Source organism: Strongylocentrotus purpuratus, unplaced genomic scaffold (genome assembly GCF_000002235.5).
Source record: "Strongylocentrotus purpuratus isolate Spur 01 unplaced genomic scaffold, Spur_5.0 spur5_scaffold_11, whole genome shotgun sequence".
Classification (NCBI taxonomy): domain Eukaryota; kingdom Metazoa; phylum Echinodermata; class Echinoidea; order Camarodonta; family Strongylocentrotidae; genus Strongylocentrotus; species Strongylocentrotus purpuratus.
In genome coordinates, this window is record NW_022145596.1 from 27,062,045 (window position 1) to 27,083,408 (window position 21,364).

The following is a 21,364-nucleotide window of genomic DNA, read 5'->3' on the forward strand; positions in this document are numbered from 1 at the left end:
TAATACTAAAGGAATAAGTGCATTTGTTGAAAGAAAAGGGGCACCGATCAGATTTTAATAGGGGCATGTATCGAAGGAGAAAGGGTGCTTTTATGAGAAGAGGGAAGTGGCCCTTATTAAAAAGAAGAGGAGCATTTATTAGAAAGGAAAAGGGGCACTTATCAGAGATGAAAACGGGTAATAATGAGAAGGGGAAGGGGCACTTATAAGAAGATAAAAAGGCATTTATTACCAAGAAAAAGGGGCACGTGTTCGAAAAATAAAGGGGCATTTATTTGAGGTGAAAAGGGGCACTCATCAAAGATTATAAAACAAAACAGGGGAACGGGCACTAATTTTTTGTCAAAGTAAAACGAGCATCTATCAGATTTGATTTTTTTTTATTATCGGAGGTGAAGGGGGCGTTTATCTGAAGTGAAAAGGGGCACTTTTAGGAATGAAAAGGGGGCATTTAAGAAAAGGGGAAAAGCCCCTTTTATTAATGGGACCATTTATCATTAGAAAAAGGGGCACTTATTAGAAATGAAAAGGGGCACATGTGAAAACAAAAGGTGCGCTTACCCGAGTTAAAAAGAGGTAGTTATTAAAAGGAGAAGGGGCATTTGTCAAAGTAAAGAGGGCTGAATAGGGCAATTATCAGAAGTGTAGGGGCACTTATCAAAAGTGAAAAGTGGCCCTTCTCGTATAGGCCTACCTGAAAAATGGGCATTAAAAAGGGCAGTTATGAGAATAGAAAATGGACACTTATTGCAAAGTAAAGTGGGAACTTGTCAAAGGAAGAGAGACACGTGTCAAAATAAAAGGGGTACTTATCAGAGTTAAAAAAGGGAAGGGCTACTTTTACAAAGTGATAGGGGCACTTTTTCTACGTAAAATGGGACACTTGTAACAAAGTTAAAGGGGTACTTTTCCTATGTGAAAAGGGGCACTTTTGAGGTACTTGAAAAAATGGGGGCACTGTACCTGCACCCTTCTCTGTTGCACTGCAATGGGGAGGAAAGCCAGCGTACGTGCTACCAATAAGGGAGTTATAGTTTCTCTAAAACGTTTAATCGAAAGCAAAAATGTGCGCTTCTTGGTTGACGGTCACGGCCAATGGAGTATAAGAGACTAGATTTTATATATTTTTAAAGCTATCGACTTTAACTCGACATTGACCTACGTCACATTAATGCTAGAAAATTATATTTACTCTCTATATCGTATGACATTTTAACTAAATAATGATGCAGGCTGAAAACTTTTTCCTTTCTCTCATGTACGTCACATGCCGAAAATTCTTGTCTGAATCTTATTGTTTAATCGGTGACCATTGGTCCCCCATGATCCTCTTTTTCTTATGTTATTTGAGAGCTGAGTTGATGAGATAACCACCTGTCCAGTGACCTTGCAGTGTTGTCTAATCCCTCCTTTACACTAGTGCTGATGAGCTTTAAAAGAAACCTCACCCCCCCCCCCCCCGAAAAAAGAAGAAGTAATAACTCTAATTATTCTGAGAGTTAAAAAAAAAAAATTGTCCATTAATTTACAGAATTTCTCACCAAAGCGTATGGGAGATAAATCTTTTGTATAGGCCTACTATAATACCCACCGGGCAGAGATTCTAAGCCTCAACTTATATGCTCCCGGGATATACGTAGAGATTCAGATATGACTATTTCGGGCCCGAGATACATTAGGAAAGATAGCTTAGGTACCAAATTTAGGTAGAGAAGGGCCACTTTCCTAAATCAGTAAAATAGCTCCCAGGCAAGATGCATTTAGTTATTTCTAAAGCATGTAAACAGTCAATTTGGCTTACAAAAATTTGAATGAAAAATTGAGCTGTAGGTCGACATCGATCCCCATTCAAAATATCTCTTGGCACATCCTCAATGTGATGATAGTGATTACAAGATGTTAGGACGGATGTGTGAATTAAGCTAGGACAAACCCTAACTCGGACTTCTAATTTTAAACATGGACCAAATGCTATATGGGACCTATATGTAATCCTCTCCCGATCTTAGAACTTAATAGTTACGTATGCCCATACAATTCAATTTCAAGCTCCATGATATCTTATATAAGACCCAAATCAAATGTCCTGGTTGATGCACATCAAACATAATGAAGAATGATACAATTCCTGTCTTTATTCGTAAGATATCAAGAAATTAGTCGATTATGATGCTGTTTGATTTGTCTTGCTTGATAAGGATGTTTTCTTTGTTTGTAATATATATTCGTTGATACGTTCAAGGCAAGGCAAGGCAAGACGTGATGACATTTATTTTGTGTGCCAGGCAGACTTTTGTACCATATCAGCCGGGTCCGGATTAGGACTCCGGATATCAGCACATATAGTTATACATGTACCCGTGTAGGCTTCATTGACCAATAAATTAATTACATATACTAACAATGTATCTCTGGTAATTAATGAATCGAGATGAACATGAATATGATACTTGTATTTTATAGATCTTTGCAATTATGAGATAACATATGTGTGTGTATCATTCACGTGTAAAATCAACAAAACATGTACAGAAACGTGCAAATATCTGATTTCAAAATGATATAAAGGTTACAGCGTCATTGTAAAGGAGACATGTGTATGTGTGTAACATGAGATAACATGCTGGGGTTCAATAATTTTAGCGTTTTAAAGTAATAAATGATTTAATAAATCTCAATGTTATCGTCATTATTGTGGATCGTCTCATCAACGCCTAAGTTGGGCGAGTGAGACAAGATGGGTAACCCATGTTCCGAGTTTCCGGGGAAACAAACTTGTTTAAATATCCCATTTAATTTTCTCCATATAAAGGGCGATCCAAGATTGCCTGAACAGGGACACCAATTTTTCATTTCCCCCCAATAGTAACACTTTTATCAAGAACATGACTCTGAAAGCTCCACAGGTCCCCTCAAAATTGTGGGGGGGGGGGGGGGGGGTGGGTCGGTGGGGAGAGCATAGGCATTTGAGGCCGAAGAGGAAAGGGCTACAGCCCAAAAGAAAATATGAAAATACAAATATTTGGGGCAACCATCACCTCAATCTCTGGCAGTATGGTGACCTCATATCCGGGCTGTGAAATCAGTAGGTCCATGCATGGCGAGATGACCAATATCCTATTATTCAGGCAGTGAGGTGCCTGCATAATGGATTAGTATATATTAAAATCTCCGGTGTTATATATTTTGATGACAAAATAACATTTTAACCATAATAAACTACCAGTACTATTTTTGCTCACTCTCCTCACTCGCTTGCAAAATCTAAAAACAGGAAATGAAATGAAAATTGAAATAAACCAAAGAGCAAAAGTTGCAGGGACATTTGATTTTGTGCCCTCCACATTCCCAGTTGTGTGCGTGTGTGGGGGGGGGGGATACAGCTTTTCCTTGGAATTTGACGACGGGAACCGTAACGAAACTGGAATCAGTCGAGTGCTGGTCTTTTGTGGTCTCCAAGCTAGAGGTCGTCAAGAGGGGTTAAATAAATCGAAACAGAGAAATTTATTCAACATGACCGCAAAGATTTCTAATGAATCAACCCAAGGCAGTTTAAATTACTGTAAGGTATCAATAATCGACGCACTAGGCTTCTGAATAATCCATCTTTAATAGGTTAATTAAATAAGAATAAAGTATCCACAGAAGGCAATTCATGTTATCTTCTTGTTTATTTTTCCTAGTTCTTTCCCTTCTCTCTAGACTTTCTATTTCTCTCCTTACCTCAAATCAATCACTCCAACTAGTCACCATTCGTTTTCTATCTCTTTCCTTCACTCTCTGTCAGCTAGCCCTCCCGCTCAATCCATGTGTTTCCAATTCATAACAGTGATATAACAGAATGAGGCTCCAATTGTTTTAACTCAGAGAACATGCAGTCATGGCACCCATAATTTCCAAAACTCTTTGGAAACACATAGAGACGTTATAATGTGACATGCCCTATACTAGAACCGACTATGATTATCATTATGTATTATCACATGATGAAGCATGTATCTCACAAGAATGATGGTGTTCAAGACATGCAACAAGCACAAAGTAGTGGGATGTTTAACTTTCAAGTTTCCAGCAAAAACATTCAATTTTTCCTGTCTTTCAGTTAATAACAATAATTTGTATTATCTTTTTTTTTGGAGGGAGGATTAATTTTGTTTTTATAGCCAACAAAAATGTTAAATAGTACTGATGCTATACCTTTTCCTGTTCCAATATAGTGTGGACTGACAGACAGACAGACAAATGTAACACATAACTTCATCAGGCATTGGAATGAAAACTGACAAATAAAACCAATACTTGAAAACAAGCTGAAACTTTTCACAAATAAGATGCAATACTTCATGTGTTTGTGCTCCGGACAGACCAGTTTTTATTTCTTCTAATAAACAAAATGTAAATAAATTCTACACAAAATATCTCCCACAGCAAACGAGTTTCTCATGTTTTCTCCAAAGTAAACTAGAAAAACAGTTCTTGGTGTGGAATATTTCAGATATACTTTATTTTTATCCTTTATATAAATCATTGAAAATCCCTTAATGATCCAATATTCCAGAAGAAAAAAAAATTGATGAAAGAGGGAGAAAAAGTGAGATTTTGCTGAGCAAGGGATTTTTACAATTTTACAATAATGGTGGAATGAAATGCTGCTAACCAAGAATATAATCAAAATCCATCCAAACATTAAATGGCGAAAAGAACTTGTTTCACAACGCCACTAGGGTTCAAAAGGAATGTAGTTCGAGCCTCAGAATTCATTTTGAATTCATACACATCAGAATACAATAATAGGAATCTCTTATAATAGGCTACTTTTAGACATCTTGATCTCCATAATTGAAGCAAACAGTAAGGCATACTAAGACTAGTATCATATTGATTGCTGTCCTTTAACAGACATGAATTGCCGGATGTAAATGACATAAGATTAAAATCTCCATAGGAAATCATTATGTTCCTCATCTATCGAGTCCATTTCAGTAATAGAAAGGTGAATTTTCTATGTATGGTATATTCCTGTAATCCCAATTTAATCTACAGAAATTCAATATAATTAAATATCAATTATTATTCCACTGTGTTCCTTCACTCCTCGTAAACTTCCTAAATCATTTTTATTTTGAGAATAAATCAAAGAGAATACTGAAACAGGAAAAAACAAATAGCTATTCATTTGTGATTTAGAATAAAATTTTGACTACACATGCATTCCTAAGATATACACAATGAAATACATTCCACAATGAAAAAGACTAGCACCTTCAAAATATACCCAAACCCATATGCTAGTCATCAAAGTGCAAGAATTGACAGAGTAATACAAATATATGGAGTAAATTTTCAGCAGACCTGTGTACATGAATCGATTATCGATTTGAAGAGATAAAATCTTTTGGCAGTTGAACTGATTGACATTGCAATCAACATTATATATACCAATGCACAAGAGAAGTAGAGAGTGCACCCCCCCCCAACCTACTGGCTTTTCAAGGCAAACACCACAAAGAAATACTTGACAATTAGTCAAGGAGAAATACATATAATACATGGTTGAATATGAACATTTGACCAAGTGCCCTCTGCAAAGATAAGAGAAGATTTCTATAGTACTTATAGTTTACTATCAATTCTTGGAAAGCTGCAACTTGACATAGAAATGAAATTTAATACCTTGATTTTGATCAAAATAGTACCCTTATGTTAGAAGGAAGAAATCATGCAAGAGAATCCTGGAGTTTCTTGTCGGATTCCTTCAGTCCGATCCATGTGTTGAGCTGACGAGCACGGACCCGTCCCCAAACAACGTGATTGGTCAAGCCGAAGATTTGAGCAGCCTGCCAGGCAGCGCCCTCTGGTGACAGAGTGGTGGTACATCCAAGTCCTGTATAAAAGCATGGCAAAGAGGAGAGAATCACTCATGGATCTAGGCAAACTGCTTTTAACCAAACTTTTTTTAACCTATATGTAATACTAGCGATCATTATCAATTTACAGTGCATTTCAAGGAATAAGTCCAACCAAGTACCCACCTAATAGACTTACATAAAGAGTGGCGAATAAAGATAAATGTCTTGCCAAATTATATGGGTATAGCACCAGAGATATTCATGTTCCAAACAACCTGACCCTGACAGCTCTACAAGCATGATGCAATGCATACATTTTCCAGCTATATAGCCACACCTCCTTAACCCTCTGAGAAACTGAATATTTAAATGTGTTCTTGAACCAATCTGCATTCAGATGTGTGGCTTTGCGTTTCTATGCATTGTTGCTTGAGGAACTCTTACCTGATGGCAAGCGAAGAGAGGACCAGATGTCTTGCGCACCCCAGTCAGCCTTGACTGGTGGACAGTTGATGACAGGGAAGGTTGCGTTCCCTGATAGAACAGGTCCTAAGCCGTTACTCCTACCCGCTACAGCAATGAAAACTGCAGGGATACCTAGCGACTCGTAGTACTTCAGGATGCGAAGGGTCTCGTCAGTGCCCTTGTGCGCTGAGGTCACTCGGAGGTCACAATGTAAGCCAAAGGATGAGCACTCGTTCTTGATCTTCTCTCCATGGGGTATGTCGCTGGCCGAGCCCATCAACACCACCACCTGGGCCTTGGGTTTGGGAATAAAATCCTGAGAGAAGACAAAGAGACATGATTACTTGAACAAACAGCATTCCAGGAGTCAAGTTGGCTCAGTCAAAGAGGATGCAGAATGCCTAAAGGTAAAGACCAGTAATGAAAACGCCCCCCCCCCCTCAAAAAATGAAATGGAAGCTCTTATTACCAATCATGTGAAAGAATATGTTTTGACTAATACGTGATACAAATTTTCTGAGAAATCGCCTACTAATTGATATATTTGGTAAATTATTATATCTATTTAGACCGGACAGATGTTTCGCACGTGTCGCCCACGGGTCGCGTAGTCCCATGTACATCTTCCTGTGTACAGTCCTTGTAACTTTACCAAGACTGGGCCAAATTCTTATCATTTTGATGATTCCAGAACCTTGCAGTACACACCAATATTTATATGCTAGATGATCAACCTTTTCTAATCGTTTCCACAACGTTTCTTTCACAATGCAATCGCATGACCATAACTGGTCTTTAGCTTTAATAACAGGAATGAATGAAGTACCAATGAAAATGTGTCATGTGCTATACAAAGGAATTTAGCATTGTTATGAGCTGAGCTCTAGTTTATGGAGTTTCTGCTCTTATTTGTCATCAAAATGGTGACTACAGGTTGACAAGTAAAGTACTGTCTCCATGAAGATCAGAGTGGCACCTTACAACAAGTTGATTTAAATTAGTCCAAAGTCCTTATACCAATCACATGACTGTTAATCTCAAATTAGGAGTCCTGGTTATTCTAAACACTGAATTAAAAAAGAGGAATTCGTTTTGTGTTATCCTCAATACATAATGCAAAAGTATGAATACCAATAAGAAATGGGGAAAATATTTCAACAGTAACAAACGTACATGCGTTTTTTCTCCGCTCAAATTTCCAAATCTCTGTAAGATAAATCCTACAACTACTCTTAGCCAGGGCTGACCATTTCCATACACTATCTGTTTATAACATTCATCTCTACAGGATCCCTGTTACACAAAATCTAGCAGCAGGGGGGTTCAATATATACACTAAAACCAGTAAACATACAAACCACTGTGGTCTCTGTAGGAAGACAGTCCTTATACACAGATTAATTACATAACTTTCATGAGCGAGTATCCAGTATTTGTATCAGTGGGTTTTTCCAATGTTGTACATATGACCTTTATCTGCCCATGCGTAGATAGTATCTATGAAGTGGCTTATAAAGCAGGTTGGCCTGTAATTTTCTTCTGAAAATGTTCTGATGAAGGCAATACTTACGTCCAGCTTCTTTGCAACCCATTCAAAGTTCCTCTTAACTTGCTGGAGGGCATCGTCGGTGACCTCCTTGAGGTCACGGTAGACCTGTTTGTCCACCATCAGTCGTTTGTCTCCTGCCGGCCACAGACGCCACGAATCACTGTCGATGATGTCAGCAAGCAAGATCTCACCTGGATAACATGAAAGGAAATTGCTGGGTAAATATTCTGAATTTCAGGTGGTTATTGTTTACATAAGCCTATTTCATACTTCTCAATTTAGATTTGTTACAGCTGTGAATAGCATAAGATGAAAGCTTTTTCATCCAAATCACTCAAATATTAAGAAATACGACAGAAAAAGTATTACATGAAATATAATTTAAAAAAAAATTATACTTTTTGTCTGCATTAAACTTTCAAGAAATTTATGAGTAATCCAGAATCATGAAAGATTTATGCCACAAAATAATAAAATTGTATACCACAGAACTTTTGCAATTTGCAAAGTTTCTAGCCATGACAATGGCCGCCCTAAATAATTTGCCAAACTTTCAAGCCAGGAATGATTCTCATTTAAATTAAGCTCCAACTTGAATAATGCCATTCTAAATACTTGCCTGTCTCGGCATCTACACCAAACTCAATCTTCATGTCGATGAGAGTGCAGTCTAGAGCTGCCCAAGCCTTCTCCAAGACTTCAAACACGGTGACGGTCATACGACCCATGATTTCAATCTCATGGGCTCCGATAAGACGACCTCCATGGGTCATCTTGGCCTCAATCAGCTGGGCATAGGACCACTCAGGATCACCTGCAGCATCATCCTGCAGGGAGAAGGGGATAATAAGAGAGAAGGTGATGTAAATGGGTACCTGGTAGGAATTAATTCCTTGAAATGCTGGAGCACTGTATAAACGGCTGCTAGGCTAAAGCCAGGGTAATAATAAATGTGCCTCGGAATAAATTTATCTAGATAGATGGCGCTATAGAAATGCCTATTATTATTATTATAGGGGAGACAGAGATAGAAGGGAGAGTAAGAAAGAGAGGGAGAAGGAAAGGGAGAAGGAGAGGGAGAGGGAGACAGAAATTGCATAAGTTAAACTTGGCTTTAGTGTCTACTGATTTATGGAAGACCAAGTGTCAAAAACCGCTTGAATTACTATAATTATTCAACAAAATAAAGACAAAAATAATTTGGTCATGAAATTAAAATGAGAATTTAAACAATAACTATAAGTGAGAGAATTATGTTCCATTGGACAGGATTAAGAGGTTGCCATTTAGCTCTCCATAACTCTATAATCTAACTCGGCACACTTGATTTATGTGGTGGTCAAGGAATTCAAGAAAACTATTGCTCAGCACCTCCAGAAAAACAGCAATTGTCTTGACGTGGTCGATTGGATATGTCACCAGACTGTGGATCACAAGGTCCGCGGTTCGAATTCTGCCGTGGCACTTATGTCCTTTGGCAAGACATTCCCCCTTTTCACACAGGTAAAATTATTTATAGCTGATTAGTTTAAAGAGCTTTAGATACAACATCATTCACACACAGAAAATTTTGGTGCGGTTGTTCGAGATTCACTGCTCTTTAAACGCTCAGTAGGGCCATTGCGCATTTACGAGCAGTCACTGCTTGTAAATGCGCAATGGCCCTACTGAGCGTTTAAAGAGCAGTGCCCGGTCTAGTTAAGGACGTATATCGGTTCACACACAAAATGTCAAGCTCTCTATAAACAGACTGTGTATCTGCAGCCTACTTTGACCGGCGTATGAATCGCGTCTTCGTATCTGTCCGAAAGGGAAAAAATTCTTTAATCAGCTCTAAATACGATGAATTTTACCCGTGTGAAAAGGCTGATCGATCTACATTTGCCACAATCAACCTTCGGAAGCGCATAGGGACATTATATAATGTGATATGGGCTATACAAGAACAGAATATTATTATTGTCATAGTTAAGCTATAAAAAATATCCAAAACCATTTTCACATCATCTAAACACCATCAATAATTGCAAGTGAACATTCTTTGAATCAGCTTATACCTAAATTTTAGACAATATTCTTGTGAAACATTAGGTTCAAGAGAACAAGAGTACAGCTGAAACTCATGCTCCTTCTCATCCGGAACTTTATCTACAAAAGGCAAGTTCAAAGATTCACCCACCTTATAGAAATACTCTAGCTTGGGGGGTGCAAAGCGGTACCCCTCATGAACCCCCTGGTTGCGCTTCAGAAAGGAGCCGGTAGCTACACGCCTTGTGACCCACTCAATAGGAATCATATCACATCGACGGCCGATGAATGCCGTCTCGGTATCTTGCCTAACAAAGTGGGTCTTGATGCCTGCAGGAATAAAGGTTTGTTAAAGTTTAAAAGCTATGAAGATCAAAGCAGAAAAAGGATCAACATTTAAAATGAAAATTGACTACAGTTTCTCAATGATTTCAATATTGGGGCTTTAACCAGCCAAGTAATGGCTAATAAACAAAACAAATCAAATCTATAGCACAAATAAATGCTACATTATCTCTGCAACAATAGTAATCTTGATTTACGTTGTGCACAATACTCTTTAGGACCTTTATAATACCTTCTTTCGAGTTTTAGCGTCGATATCTGTCTTGTTACTATACTATCATATTTTGATGTAGGTATCATTGAAAAGCCTGATTATTCCCCTTTACAATGATGCTCCACCTTTAATGATTACCGTATGTAATCATGGAATGTGCATTATACCTGAACATGGAAAAAAAGTCAAAAGTGAAAAGTTGCAAAATGCAAACTGTAAACTGTACTTACCAATCAAGTTGAGAAATTCAAATACTTTTGAAGCTGTGGCATTGGAGATTGCAGCCTTTCCTGCCAGCTCGTTGACACGCTGGGCATTGTTGGCAGAAATTCTGTCCTTGGATTGAAGAAGAACTTCAAAGTTTGGCAGCTCGAAGATGATCTTGGTCTTGCCTTCATTCAACTGTTTTCCTTGAGTGGCTATTTGTTGGAATACAAGAAAAAACAAATTGTATTGAAAATTGAAATAGCATAGTCAAGCACTTCCTTTAAGTTAAGAAAGATGTCATCAGTGATGCAGGCAGCCTACTATGGCCAATCATAGAGAGACACATAAGCCAAAACAAATCATCACCTGGCACAATAGGGCTTACATGGCAATGGGCTTTGTCATTTTGACAGGATAGTTAGGACTGCTAAGTAAGCAAACGTAACTAAATACCGATTGGTTAAGGCCTGAAGATTTCAAATATCTGTTTGCTGGACTTCATTGCATGTGATAGGCTGACCACATACAATACTGTGTGAGTCAAAAAAAGTTTACACCTAGAAAATTGCTAATTATTTTAAAAAGCATCTATGGACAGTAAATTATCATACATCTAATGAAAGAGCGTTCTATCCCAAATCATTTAGTATCATAAATGAGTGGTATGTGTTCACGCTTGAATGAACAGGTCATCTATTAATTGTAATTGTAATTAAGTTATGGGACACACTGTATAGGTTATTTCATTCATATTTTTCTTACAGATTTGACGCATAACATGGGCATAACAACCTAAATACAATAACATTCAGATAGAGAAACAGAGAAATATTCACAAATATCTTTCAAACGTACATAAACAAGTCTGAAATATTCTCAACATGTGAAACTGCAATTCATATTATATCGTAATATTTAAGTGTTATGATCAATTCAGAAAATCATGATCATACATGTATGTAATGAGATGTCTTTCCATTTGTGTCAGGGAGTGATAAGAAAATTTGGCCATCAGTGCTCCAGTATGATAGTATCACAGAACTTTCTCTTGATTTTGCATTGCCTGATTTGGTGGGCTTGTGTAAAGTCTTCTCAGTTGTATACTATATTTCTTCCCTTGCTTTGCAGGCACGAAAATATTTCAGAAGGTGAAGGCATAGGAATTCAATTAGTTGACAATTTCATGGTTAAAAATAAAAGATTAACAAGTTAAAAGTATGCCAAGCTCAAACCACTATGCACCATGCAGCCCTAGCAATGACTTACATGCAGCAGAAATGTTAATACTAGCATTAACTGTTGGCTACAATTGATTGAATTCAACAGTTACAAGGATGATTTTTGTGGCCAGGTTATTTCTAATATAAATCATGGTTTTCTGGGGGAATATATGATCTAAATAAGACTTATATCAAACAACATGAATCACCTAATGAAATCATTCATAATTTGCCCATGCCTGACAGAAAGCAGAGATATTTTTGCATTCAAAGACCCCGTTCTCATTCACTTCGTTGGAGCGGTCTAACTAAGACCCGTTCCTCAGGAGCGGTTCTTAGGTGAGTGAGAACGGTCAAAGTGGTCCAGGAAGTGGACTTCTGGACCGCTCCAGAAGACCACCTCCGGAGGTGGTCTTGAGGAACGGGTCTTATTAAGAGCGGTTTGGATCGCTCTAACGTGCAATGTGAACGGAAGCGTACTTTGAGCGGAAGTGAGTTAGTGACGTTCCGTGCGAAACATATAGTACGGTACATACGGTTTGTATTCCGCGCGCGAAAAAATGGACCTGCTGAACTGAGCTGCCATAGCGACAAGACCACTTTGACTCGTGGAGCGGTTTGAGCCATAAAAAACTGCTCGGAGTGTGAACGCTCGCAAACCGTTCCTCTGGAGCGGTCTAACTAAGACCACTTTCAAAGTGAGTGAGAACGGGGTCAAATATAGCCAAAAATAAGGAAGCAGAAACATGATAAATATTACCTCTTGTATACAGGTATACAAGAGAGTAAATAATATTGTACTATAGATCCTTCTTTGAAATCACATCTCTGGCCTATCCCATTTCAGACTAACCAAGTATAATAGGCAAATTATGAGAAAATTTCAATGTTTTACATTTTTTTAAAGAAAAAAATTAAGACACAATTATTCATGAATTAACTATAGTAAACTGAGTAAAGTTAAACTGGCCTTCATATGGCACAAACAAAGGGGTAAAAGGGAATTTTGTTCTAAATCAAAGACAGGTACATGTACATCATATTAGCCTTTACTAGTGTTCTTGATAAACATGATTTTGCCATAAAATAGGTTACCTTTTCACACATGTTATTTTTCTATAATCTACAAGAGAGGGTCTTGCAAGGGAGGAAACAAGATAGTAACATTTCAAAGCCCCACTGCACTACTTATAAGTTATAGCTGCTTGCGCCCTCTACAGTGCGTCCCAGAAAAACGAAACCGAGACTTATCGATGTTTTATCATAACTTAATCACATTTATAATTAATAAATGACACATATTTGGAAAGCTTAGATCCTCCTCTTTCATTTGATGCAACTCATTATGATGCATATTTCACGCATGAGTGATTAAAATCAATTTGAAGAGTGACAGGCGGTATCTAAATTTCAAAGAGAAAATCACATTTCTAGAAAGTGAGGTTTCTGCCCTTTCATATGACACCTCAATCAGGAAAAATGAGCAAGGAATGACAAAGTTCTGTTTGTTTAAAGTAGCCCTTACATTTTCATAATTTTAGCAAACAAATTTGTTTTCACCGGCTGCCTGCTGTAGCAAAAAGCAGAATTGACAAAAGACGTAACTCCGTTTCTTTTACAATCAGCCATGCATGAAGTCTTTCGTCTACGGCTAATTGTCAACGAAACAGAGTTAAGTCTTTAGTTAATTTCGTTTGTTGATACGGCAGGCAGCCAGTGAAAACGAATTTGTTTAATAAAATTATGGAAATGCAAGCACTACTTTAAACAAACAGAACTTTGTTATTCCTAGCTCATTTTTCCTGACTGAGGTGTCATATGAAAAGGCAGAAACTCAACTTTCTAGAAATGTGATTTTCTCTTTGAAATTCAGATATCGTCCGCCAAATGACTTTTTGTTTTCCTCTTTTCAAATTGATTTTAATCACTCATGCGTGAAATATGCATTATATGAGTTGCACCAAATGAAAGAGGAGGATTTAAGCTTTACAAATATGTGTCATTTATCAATTATAATTGTGATTAAGTTATGATAAAACATTGATAATTCTTGGTTTTGTTTTTTCTGGGACGCACTGTATATAGCAAACAAAATTAATCCAAGTCCTATCCGCACCTCCATTAAAACCCAGAAGAGTATTTTGGAGGACCAACCAACCAAGTAACAATGTCTAATCGGTGACCATTGGTCCCCCATGATCCTCTATTTCTTATGTTAATTGAGAGCTGATTTGATGAGATAACCCCCTGTCAGTGGCCATGCAGGGAGGTCTAATCCTTCCTGGCCAGTGGGGCTTTAAGAGTGCTCCTGGAAGTGATTTGGTATTGCACATATATTGCACAGCAAGCAAAGTACACAGATGAATTTTTGTTGTTGAAATATAAGCTTACCTTTCATTCTCTTTGATGGCGGTTGTTCTGAAAGAACGCATGCAAAATCAATCAAGCAAAATTAAATTATATGCAATGGAACAGAATTCCTAATTATAATGATTTCAGGCCAACAAGGCAACATGAATATCTAGTTAACAAACAAGTACGACAATACTCTGTTAGATAACCCTGTAAGTTGGGGCTTTGATCGGATCGGAAGATTGGAGCGACACCCTCGCACCTGTGATCGGTAGCAATTTTGTTTTCTTTTTCTTTTAATGCCGAAAATTTTCAAGTCTTGGGCTATCTAATGCTTTAAAAAATGCATAGCTGGGATTATTTTGTCATTTGGAGTTGGTGTAGACCATGTTTGTTGATATTTAGTGCCTTTGCATGACTTTGAAATTCAGAGAAGAGGCAAAACATGCGGGCCACCATCTTGGATTATAATGCATGCCTACATTATAATCTTTGCAGAAGTCGACCACCTGTTACAATATGTAATACAATAGCAACATACAAGTTGATATGTCAGACATGCTGTAGCATGTATGTTACATGCCACTTTCTCAAGTTAGCTCATTGATGACTGATGACAGATGATGTCACAAGGGAAATCAGATCTGGAGGATTTAGGGGTAGAGCTTAGCCTAGCAAGATTGAAAAACAAATATTTCAAAAAATATTCAAAACTCTATGAAACAAATTCAGTAGTTTACATATCAAAATATGTATGAGATTATGCAGGACTGTCGGAATACACTTGTACTATTTATTTGTAGGTGTATTTCAATGTCATGGGCCCTTTAAGTCTTTGTTTTTAGGAAAAACACTCCGAAAAAGATAAGAAAATTGACACGAAACAGGTAACAAACATATCAACTTTTAAATCATGACCTTTATTTGGACATTTGATATTTACTTCATTTTGGGTATGTGTTAGTTGGGTATCTCCACGCCGGAGTTACGGGTAAAATTTTAGGCGCTAGTGTACTTTGTATCCATTTTTTTTAGCAGTTTCATATCCATTCTTAGCAAAGGAATTTTAGCCCAATTTTTTACTAATTTTAATCATAATCATATATCACATTTTCCACCTGAATTAGGATCACATCCGACATCGGGAAGCCTCCGTTTAGGGCTTCGATGTCAACGTCGTCGCTCAGTACCGTCTCTACGCTATAGCTCTGCACCTCAAACTGAAGCTATAAAGTATCAGTTCAAAATTAAGCAAACTGCTCGTATGGTTTATGGTATTACGCGCATGCACGATACCATAAACCATACGAGAAGTTTGGATAGACTTTTAAAAAGTTGTAATGTAAGACTTCTGAACTAGCGCCTCATTTTCAACCGCGACAACGATCACTGATTATTGTAGGATCGCATATGCTTCCATAGACCGAATTTTTCTGTCTCTTTCGTTCGTTAGCCTCTGATTCGGGTAAGGTCGGCTCTCTCTTTAGAGACAGAACAGCCCTATACACTGTAGTGGACGCGCGTTTGTGTAAAGAAACGTTACACAAAACTTGGCCAAACTTGATCCCTAATTTTGATATTTTGCCGGACACGAAGCAAATATATCGTTTATCCATGTACAATGAGTTTACGAGCACCCATTGGGTGATCAATCTAGCAAAAAAAATCCCAAGTAACGCCCCCGGGCGCTGATCCAATCAGAAAATTGATGCGTAAATCAGGTTGACCTTAGTTTGACTTGGGCGGCTACTTTGCTCTTCCGTTCGGGCGTCCGATCGACTCCTCGGTTTTCCGAACGATTCCTCGGTTAGGTTTTTCGGGTTTCGGATAATACCGACAAGTTTAATGACCGTGGGAAAGCGAGCCAAGTTATGCGCATTGTGGCATGATTTGAGTTCATGGAAAGTTCAACTGCGCGTGCCTCGCCAGCTCAAGGAATGCAGTCTAGTCATTGGTGTTATAATTAGCATTGGCGAAATGAAAATCATAATCTAATGGAGGAGATTAATTATGTGCAATATTAATTGTCATGATGATTGGCACAGCAGGTTCTTCCATTCATTCATATTTTGATGTTGCATGTACTTTTATCCTTCCTCTCACTCTCTCATCCCTTTTCTCTATCTGAACTTGCTACTTTTCAGATTTTCCTTTTCTTCTTCAGTTCTGGTCTTTCCTCTCTATTTCTATTTCACTCCCACCCCCTGTCTCTCTGTCTGTATCTCTCTCTCTCTCTCTCTCTCTCTCTCTTTGCTCTCTCTGCCTCTTCCTCTTTCTCCCTTCGTCTCTCCTTCATCCCCTCTGTTTCTCTCTCACACTTTCTGTCCCTCCCTCCTCCTCTCCACCTCTTTTCTCTTATGATGATGTTTTACAGTACAACATTCTATAATTATATGTTATTTTTATCATATTTTGTGGGTTGCACAGGAGCAGGGTCCACGTCCCGCAACCTGGGTGTCATGATTTCTTGAAGCCATGATAGCTGATGCTCCTACATGTATGTAAATACATACATGTATTAATACATTTAAATATCAATTTACCAATTAAAATGGAAAACAAGTTCATAAACATTAGACACGATTGTCGTAATGAGCTGTGCTGCTCATAATTAGGAAATGTATTAGTTGTACAAAGCAAAAGAGATGACTCAATGAGTGCGGACAGGCGCGGATCCAGGGCGAACGGACTTTGCCGCCCCCCCCTCCCGCAAAAAGAGAGAGAGAGAGAAAGAAGGGAAAGAGGAGAGAAAGGGAAAGAAAGAAGAGGAAGAAGAAAAGAAAAAGGGGAAAGGAGATCGGGCGGCGAAAGGGCCTTGCCTCCCAGCTGTTACCTCCCCCTCCCCCCCCCCCCATCACAAAATAAGAGAGAAGGAAGGAAAGGGAAAGGAAAAAGAGGAGATAAAGGGAAAGAAAAAAAGAGAAAGAAGATAGTTAAGGTGTAGATTGGGGGGGGGGGGGCACTGTCGCACTGATGGGGGGGGGGGGTTGGGCTTGGGGAAGGGGGTGACAGATGCCCCCAAAATATAATTCAAACGTGGTTTATTTCTAATTCGATACCGGTGATTTACAAATATTACTAAAATGACATGATTTTCCTAGATTTTTTTATGAGTGTTGGGAAATGGCAAATTCCTAAATAAGGAAAAAAGAATAGTGACCTGCCTTTGTCAAAAAATAATGAGGAGTCAAAATGTGCTCATCTGACCGTAATTAAAAGCCTATATTCCCTGAGCTTCTGTGTGCTCCTCCCCTTGACCCCCGCCGGGGCTTCGACCCTAGACCCCACGCCAATTTACGTTACGTTGATCGTTTCTACCCCCCCCCCCCTCAAAAAAAAAAAACAAAACAAAAAACACCAACAACAACATCAACAATAACACGTTTTTGCTCATTTCGCCACTGCTGGGTCACCATTACGTACCAATATTTGGCTTGCATAATTTCAAATCCCCCCCCCTAAGAAATTCTGGATCCGCGCCTGAGTGTGGAGGTATATGTATGTATTGATTGATTGAGTTTTATTCGACAAGCTTCGAACATACAACATTATACAATAATAACAAATCAACAAGTCAGCTTGAACAGGATAACCCACGAGAGCTTATTTCCAGTGGGGTCCCTTACAGACATGTATAAAATTAATAAGTAAAAATAGTCATATTTACAGACAGATAAGAAAAATAAAAGAATTACCTTTTAAAGATAATAATAATAACAACATTAAACTGATGATAGAAATGATAATAAGTACAAGAAGAAAAGGAAGAAGGAGAAGAAGAAAAAGAGGAGGAGGAAGAAGAAGAAAATAATGATGAATTAGTAGAATTTCTATAACGTACGAAAACATAAATATATACAAAATGAAAAAGTATGAACCGGCAGAAGAATACAAATTTCAATCACATGTCATTCACTTCTCCGACTGTCAAGTATTAGGTATTCCTTTAATTTCCTCTTAAAATGAGCATAGTTTTTTTTTTAGCTTTGAAAATTGACATCCAACACAAGGCCCCCCCCCCCCGCTCTCTCTCTTTCTCTCTCCTTCTCTCTTTCTCTCTAATTATTTATCTCAATGTCATACCCCCTTTCCATCACATCTCACTCTGATCTAATATGAAATTGGACTGAACAGGAAAAGAATGACCGCATCAAAGATGTATGCACTTACATAAGTTATACATTTAATGATACCCTCCGACATCTCTGAATAACATATTTGAATACATAGAGTAGAATAGAATAGAAATGGTTCTTATTAGAAAGATCATCGCAGCCAATGGCTGAATTGCGATCCATTTTACAAACATACAATTGCAATTTAAATTGAAATAACACAAAATATGACATAAATCAAAAATCAAACATAGACCCCCGATAGGCATTTAAAAAGTCATTGATCAAATTCAATTTTTTGTTAAATAAAAGACAGAGAAAGAGAGAGGTGTAGAGGAGGGAGAGTTGGAGTGATGATAAAGAGAGAGAAAGAGAGGAAGAGAGGAAGAGAGAAAAAGAGAGAGAAAGAGAAGGGGGGACGAAAGAGTGAGACGGAAAGAGAGAGAGATATATATATACATTATGAATATAATAAGCGATGACTGAAAGCATAACATTGATAATAATATGATACTACACATACAAAAAAGAAATATTAAAAAAATAATTACCAAAAAAAAAAGCTGCCCCCAACCCCACTAATTTTTTTTTACCCCCCCCCCCCCAAAAAAAATGCAACATTGTTACTGAAAATAATTTGGGAAACTCAATTATATAATACTGTCAAACGATCAAAATCCTCTCAAGATTTAACCATTTTTATCAAATTTGTCAGTTTTGTTAGCAAGTATACTAACCTGCCTCTCATTTATGAAACTATTACTGATATGTTATTTTATTGTCATATTACAACTTTCCATTTCGGACTTGTATTTGCATTTAATTATTTGACAGAGTGCTTTAATTATTTGACAGAGTGCTTTAATTATTTGACAAAGTGCTTATTATTTGACAAAGAAATTAATGTAGGAATGGAGACCACCAAATCTCGGTTGAGCACCCTTCGGAGCTTAGTTAGTTCCTGGTGTGTTTTTACAAAACGCCGAAATCATATTGCCGTTTCCCCCAGGCCAGGCAATTTCCCCCAGGCCAGGCAGTTTCCCCCAGGCCAGGCCGCGCAAACGCGTAACCATGGAAATACTACGAACGCTGACCACAACCAGTTCAAAGTACAACATATACGCAGTCACAATCAGACGTAAACACGGCGAACGATTTCATACGACACTCAGCTGTATGGTTCGGAATTATTACCGAACAAAGGAAGCAAACTTCGGCTCTGACGCCCTAGCTGTCAATCATACAAAAATGGATACCAAAAACACTGAAATTTCAGGCTTTAAACAGGTGACGCACTTTACACATAGGTGACGCACACATGGCGTTCCATACACATGCAAACGAAACGTGAACGGACATTTCAGGAAAAGAATCAAGTTTGTACCTTAAATATGACTTTTTTGATAATTTTTCTTAGTTAAGTAAGACTTATACTTAAGTGAAATACTTAAGTGAAATACTTAAGTGAAAAAATCATTAAAAATAGAGGGTTTGACTGAAATATCACAATTTTGGTATTGAAAAAAACGGAAAATAGTATGCTCTCTCGTCGCACTCAAATTTGTAACGTTAAGCGAATGGCGGGTCTTTTACATCCAATCAGAAGGAACAAGAACGTTGATTCGTGGGCGGGGCGCGGGCGGGTAATTCAAATGAGGCGGAGACCGATTAAACGTAACTGCGCAAGTGCTAAATGTAAGGAATATTGCTTCGTGCCGGATGCGTATCCGATGCATTTAAAGTCCTAAATTAGCTAAATGCTTAACTACTTCGGTTCCACTTACCAACTTGACTACTTAAATCCGTTTAATGGTCCCTTTTCAAGAAATTATGGGTCAAGATCGACATCCATGAAGAAAATCTTGCAGCCGCGTCTCATTCCTTCTAGTCTACGCCGAAGGCAAAATGGTTATAACGGAAATAGCCGACTGTGCATGTCATTACGAACTCGTAGCTCGTGCACAGTATTTCCGTTATAACCAAAATCCAAATCAGAGGCTAACGAACAAAAGAGACAGAAAAATTCGGTCTAATGCTTCCAATATGTTCATTTGCACAAAATTCATGACCTCATACCAAAAATTTTGTAGGTTGCCTTTAGATCTAACTAAAGTATAAACTGGTGTTGTCATTGGCATCAGCCATCACAATAATCCATTGTTAGATCTACAAGATTTATTGATAAAAATACTGTTGATGAATGTGTTTAAGACCCTACCTGCCATTTTAAAGGTGTTTTTCCGACCTAAATACTTGAACTTTGAAGTGTCCCAAATTGGCCAACCGATGCACCCTTGAAGTTGTGCTGCGCCGATTGAGTGAAATCCGAGATAAAGTGCTCCTTGCTGGCCCTGGCCCTAGGAAGGTTTGGTTGTTTGGATGCACTGTACCCTAGTCTTGCCTGTTCTATACTGCACGTGTGTCTGTGCATGCGCTGTGCAACACGTGTGTAACGCACACTACGCGCCATAGTAGTGTCAGGTGATCAAGAATACAGTAGTCTTTAACCACAGACTAGCAATGGTAGTTTAGGCATCAAGATTCAAGATTTATTTCTTTCTTTCCATGCACTGACATGAAAACAATACTCTCATGAACAGTAACAACAAATTCATCGTCAATAAGAATAAAGCCATGAACAATAACAAGAAAGTTACAAAGACATTAAACATGTGGAAAAGAGGAGGTCTGTAATTTTTTTTTTTAAAGTGACTGAGGTCCCCTTTACAAGAACAAGAACAAGACAGATTTAAAAAAGAAGTATAGATTAATAATAAATTAGAATAGAATTGCAATAGAAATGGAAATGGAAATAAAAATAAAAATTGAAATGGTGAAGGTGAAGAAATGTACAATACGTACGGGTGGGGCGGGGGTGGGTGGAACTAACAGTAGGCCTACTAATCTGAGTTACCTATGCTGAATATAAATCAATATCAGATCTATCACCAATTTATAGAATAATGACAATAGAACTATACAGAATCGAGGAAGGTGGATAAATGTACAATACAGGGGGA

General features: G+C 38.0%; 1 protein-coding gene across 2 annotated transcripts; it reads right to left on the reverse strand.

Annotated features, from left to right (window-relative positions):
* Positions 1–4,340: 4,340 nt before the first annotated feature.
* Positions 4,341–20,787, reverse strand: LOC575874 (multifunctional protein ADE2). Of its 2 annotated transcripts, XM_011676361.2 has the most exons (8): positions 20,563–20,787; positions 14,269–14,295; positions 10,681–10,869; positions 10,043–10,221; positions 8,483–8,690; positions 7,885–8,054; positions 6,294–6,630; positions 4,341–5,884 (listed from the first exon to the last, which is right to left on the reverse strand). In XM_011676361.2, exons 1-8 carry the CDS (start codon positions 20,567–20,569, stop codon positions 5,718–5,720), a joined length of 1,284 nt encoding a protein of 427 aa, XP_011674663.2. In that variant the 5' UTR covers positions 20,570–20,787; the 3' UTR covers positions 4,341–5,717. The 2 variants fall into 2 exon arrangements, with proteins under 2 accessions (XP_011674663.2, XP_801851.3); XM_796758.5 differs by lacking the exon at positions 14,269–14,295 and having other exon boundaries at positions 20,563–20,785.
* Positions 20,788–21,364: the final 577 nt, after the last annotated feature.